Genomic DNA, 8,781 nt, shown 5'->3' with positions numbered 1-8,781 from the left:
CGATTGGCCCGCCGGCGTCCAATCAGAGCGGGCCGAGGTCCGGGCGGAAGTGATCCCGCAGTGGGGAGGAGGAGGGGAGGCCGTCGTGGAGGAGGCGGCAGAGCCGGGGCAAGGAACGTCCTAAAGGTAGGAAGGGGGGGGGGGCTCCCACCCGATCCCTTCTCCGCCAACTGTCTGTCACTTCACTTCTCTGCGCCTCAGTTCCCTCATCTGTCAAATGGGGATGAAGCCCGGGAGCCCCCCCCCCGCCGTGGGACAACCTCATCACCTTGTAACCTCCCCAGCGCTTAGAACAGTGCTTGGCACACAGTAAGCGCTTAATGAATGCCAGACTGTGAGCCCGCTGTTGGGTAAGGACTGTCTCTCTATGTTGCCAATTTGTACTTCCCAAGCGCTTAGTACAGTGCTCTGCACATAGTAAGCGCTCAATAAATACGATTGATGATGATGATGATTATTATTATCCAGTCTCCGGGCTGGACGTTGGGAATGAGGCCGGACTTGGGAGTCACAGGTCGTGGGTTCTAATTCCGCCCCTGCCACTTAATGATGGCATTTCTCTGTCTCCCTCTTTTAGACTGTGAGCCCACTGTTGGGTAGGGACTGTCTCTATGTGTTGCCAATTTGTACTTCCCAAGCGCTTAGTACAGTGCTCTGCACATAGTATGCGCTCAATAAATATGATTGATTGATTGATTGATTTATCAAGCGCTTACTGTGTGCCGAGCACTGTTCTAAGCAATGTGGAGGAGACAAGGTGATCAGGTGGTCCCACGGGGGGCTCCTAGTCTTCATCCCCATTTGACAGATGAGGGAACCGAGGCCCAGAGAAATGAAGTGACTTGCCCCAAGTCACACAGCTGACGGTTGGCGGAGCCGGGATTGGAACCCATGACCTCTGACTCCAAAGCCCGGGCTCTTTCCGCTGAGCCACTCTGCTTCTGTGTGACCTTGGGCGAGTCACTTCCCTCCGACTCCAAAGCCCGGGCTGTTTTCACTGAGCCACTCTGCTTCTGTGTGACCTTGGGCGAGTCACTTCTCTCCGACTCCAAAGCCCGGGCTCTTTCCACTGAGCCACTCTGCCTCTGTGTGACCTTGGGCGAGTCACTTCTCTCCGACTCCAAAGCCCGGGCTCTTTTCACTGAGCCACTCTGTCTCTCTGTGACCTTGGGCGAGTCACTTCTCAGAGCCTCATCTATAAAATGGGGATCAAGACCGTGAGCCCCAAGTGGGACAACCTGATCACCTTGTACTCCCCCCTCCCCAGCGCTTAGAACAGTGCTTGGCTTATAGTAAGGGCTTAACAAGTACCATTATTATTATTTAGAGAAGCAGCGTGGCTCAATGGAAAGAGCCCGGGCTTGGGAGTCAGAGGTCGTGGGTTCTAATCCCACCTCCGCCACTTGTCTGCTGTGTGACCTTGGGCAAGTCACTTTGCTTCCCTCATCTATAAAACGGGGATCGAGACTGTGAGCCCCAAGTGGGACAACTTGATCACCCTGTATCTGCCCCAGCGCTTAGAACAGTGCTGGGCACATAGTAATCGCTTAACAAGTACCATTACTATTATGTATTTATTCCCGGGGTGGACGAGGTCCCGGGGCTAGACGCAGCCCTCGGGGCGGACTATCATCCTGGGGTGGGCGGTCAGCTGGAGGGCACCTGAGCCTCAGTTCCCTCGTCTGTAAAATGGGGATTAAGATTGTGAGCCCCAAGTGGGACAACCTGATCGCCTTAACACCCCCCCTCGCCCCAGCGCTTAGAACAGTGCTTCGCAAATAGTAAGCGCTTAAGAAATGCCATCATCATCACCACCTGGGGCGAGGTCACTCCCTGCCGCCGGCTGGGGATGTCATCGGGTCCCGGGGGCGGAGGGGCCGAGGCTGCGGGAGAGGGGTCGCACCGGCCCCTGGCTCCTTGCCCTCCCTCGCCCCTGACCTTGCGGACTGAACGCGGACATTGCCCTCTCCAATCAATGAATCCCGGGGCCTGGCAGAAGCCACCCTTAGTGGTTTGCGGTGGAGCCCGATATGCACCTTCCGGGAAAAGGCATTGGCCAGTCCCTCCACCACCCTGAGTTTTTATTTGTTTGTTTGTTTTATTCTTGGTATTAAGCGCTTACTCCGTGCCTGGCATCGCTGCAAGAGCTGGGGTAGATACAAGGTAATCAGAGCCCACATAGGGATCACAGTCTTAATCCCCTTTTACAGGTGACCTAACTAAGGCTCAGAGAAGTTCATTCATTCATTCAATCGTATTGATTGAGCACTTACTGTGTGCAGAGCACTGTACTAAGCGCTTGGGAAGTCCAAGTTGGCAACAGAGAGAGACGGTCCCTACCCAACGGCGGGCTCGCAGTCTAGAAGGGGGAGACGGACAACAAAACAAAACGTATTAACAAAATAAAATAAATAGAATAGTAAATCTGTCCAAGTAAAATGGAGTAATCAATCTGTACAAACATATTCATTCAGTCGTATTTATTGAGCGCTTACTGTGGGCAGAGCACCGTGCTAAGCGCTTGGGAAGAACAGGTTGGCAACATATAGAGACGGTCCCTACCCAACAGCAGGCTCACAGTCTAGAAGGGGGAGACAGACAACAAAACAAAATGTATTAACAAAATAAAATAAATAGAATAGTAAATCTGTCCAAGTAAAATAAACAGTGTAATCAATCTGTACAAACATATTCATTCATTCAGTCGTATTTATTGAGAGCTTACTGTGTGCAGAGCACTGTACTAAGCGCTTGGGAAGTCCAAGGTGGCAACATATAGAGACGGTCCCTACCCAACAGCGGGCTCACGGTCTAGAAGGGGGAGACGGACAACGAAACAAAACAAGAAGTGAGACGACTTGCCCAAGGGCACACAGCAGACAAGCGATGGAGCCGGAATTAGAACCCAGGTCCTTCTGACTCCCAGGCTCTACCCGCTAGGCCACGCTGCTTCCGAGTATCCCTATAGCTGAGGGTCTTGGTGTCTTCCACTTGGAACGCCGGGAGGAGAATGGAAACTCCCGTTTTCCCCATCTAGAATTTATTTTAATGTTCGTTCCCCACCCCCCCGGACTGTAAGGCCCTTGTGGGCAGGGATTGTGTCTGCCAACTCTTGGAGAAGCAGTGATGATGATGATGATGATGGCATTTGTTAAGCGCTTACTATGTGCAAAGCACTGTTCTAAGCGCTGGGGGAGGTTACAAGCTGATCAAGTTGTCCCACGGGGGGCTCACAGTTTTAATCCCCATTTCACAGATGAGGTAACTGAGGCCCAGAGAAGTGAAGTGACTTGCCCAAAGTCACACAGCTGACAGTTGGCAGAGCCGGGATTTGAACCCATGATCTCCGACTCCAAAGCCCGGGCTCTTTCCACCGAGCCACGCCGCTTCTAGTGGATAGAAACAGTCCTGGGAGTCGGAAGGACCTCGGTTCTAATCCCCTCTCCGCCACAGGTCTGCTGTGTGTACTTGGGTAAATCGCTTCACTTCTCTGTGCCTCAGTGACCTCATCTGTAAAATGGGGATTAAGACCTTGAGGCCTGTTGCCAACTCTTGGAGAAGCAGTGTGGATAGAAACAGTCCTGGGAGTCAGAAGGACCTCGGTTCTAATCCCCTCTCCTCCACAGGTCTGCTGTGTGAACTTGGGTAAGTCGCTTCACTTCTCTGTGCCTCAGTGACCTCGTCTGTAAAATGGGGATTAAGACCGTGAGGCCTATGCCGGGCATGGGCTGTGTTCAACCTGTTTAGCTCGTCTCTACCCCAGAGTTTAGCACAGTGCCGGGCATATAATACATGCTTAACAAATACCGTAAAAAAATGACATTGTAACGTGCCTCTCCAAGGTACAACGCTCTGCACACAGTGAGTCCTCGATAGAATGACTGATTAATGGAGGCTCGATCCAACTTGTTGTACTCTGCCAAGCACCGAGTTCGGTGTCCTGCCCGCGGTCGGCGCTTAGTAAATGCAAGCGATTAGAAAGCCGATGCCGGTTCTCTTCAGAATGGCTTTTCTTCCATGCCCCCTCTCCACCCTGCCACCCCGGGTTTCAGATTTAATTTATGAACGCTTCACGCCAGGAGCCGGGGCCCAGCTGCCCCCTCTCCACCCCGGGTTTCAGATTAATTTATGAACGCTTCACGCCGGGAGCCGGGGCCCAGCCCCGCTCGGTGCCCCAGGTTTGGGCAAGAATCGGCCTCACCTCATCTGTTTCTCTATCATCATCAAGCGTATTTATTGAGCGCTTACTATGTGCAGAGCACTGCACTAAGTGCTTGGGAAGTACAGATTGGCAACATATAGAGACAGTCCCTGCCACCCGCGACCGGACAAAGCCTTCGCTTGGCCGGGGGAGGGGCCCAGCAGCATTCATTCATTCAGTCGTATTTATTGAGCGCTTACTGTGTGCAGAGCACTGTACTAAGCGCTTGGGAAGTCCAAGTTGGCAACATCTAGAGACGGTCCCTACCCAACAGTGGGCTTACGGTCTAGAAGCAGCAGTCGGGTAAGGCGAGTCACGGCGGCCTTCTCCCCCAAAGCTCCCGCTCCCCGAGGGCCCCCCAGACAGTTGCAGGCTCGGCCCCCTCCGCCCGGGTTCGTCCCCTTTTCGAGCAGGAGATGAAGACCGGCGCGCTGGGGGACGTGGCCCCTACGGGGCCGCCGCCCCGGACCAGACTGGCCGCCGCAACCGGCTCACTTCCCCGGATCTGTGGGTTTCAGGTCCGGAGGCAGGATGGCCAACGGGGAGGACGAGTTTAACCTGAAGGTCGTCCTGGTCAGTTTCAAGAAGTGCCTGAGCGAGAGGGAGGAGGTGCTCATGGATTACTACATCGCCAGCTGGAAAGGCCTGGTCAGGTACTTGTAACCAGAGCGTGTATGTGTACGTGCGGGCGTGGGATGCCAATCAATCAATCAATTGTATTTATTGAGCGCTTACTGTGTGCAGAGCACTGGGCTAAGCGCTTGGGAAGAACAAGTCGGCAACATCTAGAGATGGTCCCTACCCAACAGCGGGCTCGCAGTCTAGAAGGGGGAGGCGGAGAACAAAACCAAACATATTAACAAAATAAAATAGATAGAATAGATATGGACAAGTAAAATCAATAAATAAATAGAGTAATAAATCCGTACAAACATATATACGTATATACGGGTGCTGTGGGGAAGGGAAGGAAGTAAGGCGAGGGGAAATGCCAGTCTTCATACCACAGACACGGGTCAGGGGGTGTCACCCCTCTCTACATTCCTCACTTGGTTCCTCAAGGAGATTGTATCTCCTAGCGTCTCTGGCCTCCAGACACATTCCTGGACAGGAGTCTGCAGTCTTGCTTAAGCCCCAGCTCCCATTTGACTTCCCAAGCGCTCAGTAGAGTGCCTCGCGATGAGTAGGCGCTCAATAAATACCATTAGAAGCAGCGTGGCTCCGTGGGAAGAGCACGAGCTTTGGAGACGGAGGTCATGGGTTCAAATCCCAGCTCCGCCACTTGTCAGCGGTGTGACTTGGGGCAAGGCACTTCACTTCCCCGGGCCTCAGTTCCCTCACCTGTAAAATGGGGGTGAAGACTGTGAGCCCCCAGTGGGACAACCTGATCACCTTGTAACCTCCCCAGCGCTTAGAACAGTGCTTTGCACATAGTGAGCGCTTAATAAATGCTGTCAGTATTATTATTTTTCATTCATTCATTCAATCGTATTTATTGAGCGCTTACTGTGTGCGGAGCATTGTACTAAGCGCTTGTGAAGTACAAGTTGGCAACATATAGAGACAGTCCCTACCCAACAGTGGGCTCACAGTCTAGAAGGGGGAGACAGAGAACAAAACCAAACATATTAACAAAATAAAATAGAATAGATATGTACAAGTAAAATAAATAAATAGAGTAACAAATATGTACAAACAGATATACATATATACAGGTGCTGTGGGGAAGGGAAGGAGGTAACGTGGGGGATGGAGAGGGGGACGAGGGGGAGAGGAAGGAAGGGGCTCAGTCTGGGAAGGCCTCCTGGAGGAGGTGAGCTCTCAGTAGGGCCTTGAGCTCTCAGTAGGGCCTTGAACATATTAACAGAATAAAATAAATAGAATAGATATGTACAAGTAAAGTAGAGAACAAAACATATTAACAGAATAAAATAAATAGAATAGCTATGTACAAGTAAAATAAATGGAGAACAAAACATATTAAAAATAAATAGAGAACAAAACAGAACATATTAACAGAGTAAAATAAATAGCTATGTACAAGTAAAATAAATAGAGAACAAAACATATTAAAAATAAATAGAGAACAAAACAGAACATATTAACAGAATAAAATAAATAGAATAGATATGTACAAGTAAAATAAATAGAGAACAAAACAAAACATATTAACAGAATAAAATAGAACAGATATGTACAAGTAAAGTAAATAAATAGAGAACAAAACAAAACATATTAGAATAAAATAAATAGAATAGATATGTGCAAGTAAAATAGAGAACAAAACATATTAACAGAATAAAATAGATATGTACAAGTAAAATAAAGAGAGAACAAAACATATTAAAAATAAATAGAGAACAAAACAAAACATATTAACAGAATAAAATAAATAGAATAGATATGTACAAGTAAAATAGAGAACAAAACAAAACATATTAACAGAATAAAATAAACAGAATAGATATGTACAAGTAAAGTAAATAAACAGAGAACAAAGCAAAACATATTAACAGAATAAAATAAATAGAATAGATACGTACAAGTAAAATAGAGAACAAAACATATTAAAAATAAATAAATAGAGAACAAAACATATTAAAAATAAATAAATAGAGAACAAAACATATTAACAGAATAAAATAAATAGAACAGATATGTACAAGTAAAGTAAACAGAGAACAAAACAAAACATATTAACAGAATAAAATAAATAGAACAGATATGTACAAGTAAAGTAAATAGAGAACAAAACAAAACATTAACAGAATAAAATAAATAGAATAGATACGTACAAGTAAAATAGAGAACAAAACATATTAACAGAATAAAATAAATAGAATAGCTATGTACAAGTAAAATAAATAGAGAACAAAACATGTTAAAAATAAATAAATAGAGAACAAAACAAAACGTATTAACAGAATAAAATAAATAGAATAAACATGGGCAGATAGAATATGTACAACTCCTCCTAGTTGTACATACTAGTATGTGTTACTACTACCCCTCCTGCTGTGGGCCCTCCGAGGGACCACCCACAGGCCGCGGGCACGGGCGGGACGGACCAGCGGCTTACACCAGTGGCAGTTGGCAGGCGGACGACGCAGCCCGGTCCCCCTCGCCAAACGTCCGGCGGGCACAGCGTTGGCGGCAGGGTGAGGCCGCGGCCCACCCGTCACCTTCCGCTGGGCTGCCGGGCGGGGGTGCCCTCTGCCATCTGGGGGCAAAGCCTTCCGTGCCCACCCGGGGTTACTTTCCCGCTGCCCTCCCCCCGATGAGAATTAGTCTGCCCCTTCTAACCTAAAACCCGTCCGGTGAGCAATCCGACAATTCCAGTTCCTCCCTCCTCCCCCGCCAGCCGTGACTGGTGATCAACAAGCAGCACAGACCTGGGCCGGAGGAATTCCCCCAGGAGGAAGTAGAAGTCCGTCGGGCTTCCAGGGACCGGGGCGGGAGGCGGGGAGAACGAGGCCGGGTCCCTGCGGCCGGGTCCTGACCCCCGCCCTCCCGGGGCGCGCTCTGAACAACAGGTTTCTGAACGGGCTGGGCACCATCTTCTCCTTCATCTCCAAGGACGTGGTGGCCAAGCTGCAGATCATGGAGGCCCTGCGGCAGGGCGCGCAGAGCGAGCAGTACGCCAGCCTGCAGTCCATGGTGCGGCACGAGGTGGCCCACGGGCTGGTGGACCTGAGGCGGCGGGAGGAGCACCCGGACTCGGGCTGCCGCACGGTGCTGCGCCTGCACCGGGCCCTGCGCTGGCTGCAGCTGTTCCTGGAGGGGCTGCGGACCAGCCGGCGGGACGCCAAGACCTCGGCGCTCTGCGCACGGGCCTACGACGCCGCTCTGGCCGGCTACCACCCGTGGGTCATCCGCAAGGCGTCCACGCTGGCCTTCTGCACCCTGCCCACCCGCGACTGCTTCCTGCAGACCATGAACGTGGGCTCGCCCGAGGAGGCGGTGGGCATGCTGGGCGACGCGCTGCCCTACATCTCCCGCGTCTACGACGTCACCCAGGAACTCTACACCCGACACGACCTCCTCGACCTCCCTTAGGGGACCCGGGGCTCCCCTCGGGCCCTCGACCCCTCCTCTCCCCGTCCCCGATTTGGCACCTTTCCCTAAGACCGGTCCCGTGGGGGAGTCTGCGCTCTCGCAGCTTCACCAGGCCTAGGGCGGGACCCCCGCGGCCACCCCGACCGGGTGGGCCGGAACAGGAGAACCGTGGTTCGCTCCGGGGGTGGAGGAGAGTGCCTCCGGGGGCCCGGCCTGAGCCTGGGCATCCCCTTGCCCCCAGACCCGCAGCGAATGGGGTTGGAGAGCGTACACCTCCCCATCGACAGCCCCAGAGGCTTCCACCCGTCTCCGGGCACCAGTTGAGACTCTCGGCTCAACTCAACCCGAGCCAGGCCGCTGCTGCCCTTCCCCTGTCCGCTGGGAGCCGGAGAGGGCAAAAGCCGTGCGTCCGGGAGCTTGGGCCGGTCGGCCACGGGCTGGCTCCTTGGGCATCCCCCTGCCGGGTGTCGGGGTGCCGCGGGGGCCCGGGCCCTGGGTGTTTGCTGCTGAAGCGCGGGTTGGGG

At 51.6% G+C, this 8,781-nt stretch overlaps 1 protein-coding gene across 1 annotated transcript; it reads left to right on the top strand.

The window, feature by feature from the left end:
• Window positions 1–18: 18 nt before the first annotated feature.
• LOC119928174 (ceramide-1-phosphate transfer protein) lies at window positions 19–8,261 on the top strand. The gene is made up of 3 exons (XM_038746172.1): window positions 19–126; window positions 4,720–4,854; window positions 7,735–8,261. Exons 2-3 carry the CDS (start codon window positions 4,733–4,735, stop codon window positions 8,255–8,257), a joined length of 645 nt encoding a protein of 214 aa, XP_038602100.1. The 5' UTR covers window positions 19–126; window positions 4,720–4,732; the 3' UTR covers window positions 8,258–8,261.
• The last annotated feature ends 520 nt before the right edge of the window (window positions 8,262–8,781 follow it).

The sequence above is a fragment of the Tachyglossus aculeatus genome, chromosome 5 (assembly GCF_015852505.1).
Source record: "Tachyglossus aculeatus isolate mTacAcu1 chromosome 5, mTacAcu1.pri, whole genome shotgun sequence".
Taxonomy (NCBI): Eukaryota; Metazoa; Chordata; class Mammalia; order Monotremata; family Tachyglossidae; genus Tachyglossus; species Tachyglossus aculeatus.
The sequence above is the reverse complement of the archived record's forward strand: the minus strand, read 5'-3'. Positions and strand labels throughout refer to the sequence as shown.

What these genes read in the sequence shown, in the direction of transcription:
- LOC119928174 (XM_038746172.1), top strand. Translation starts at nt 4,733, where the DNA reads ATGGCCAACGGGGAGGACGAGTTTAACCTGAAGGTCGTCCTGGTCAGT. An exon ending in AGCTGGAAAGGCCTGGTCAG is followed by an intron (nt 4,855 to 7,734) that starts GTACTTGTAACC and finishes TCTGAACAACAG; the next exon opens with GTTTCTGAACGGGCTGGGCA.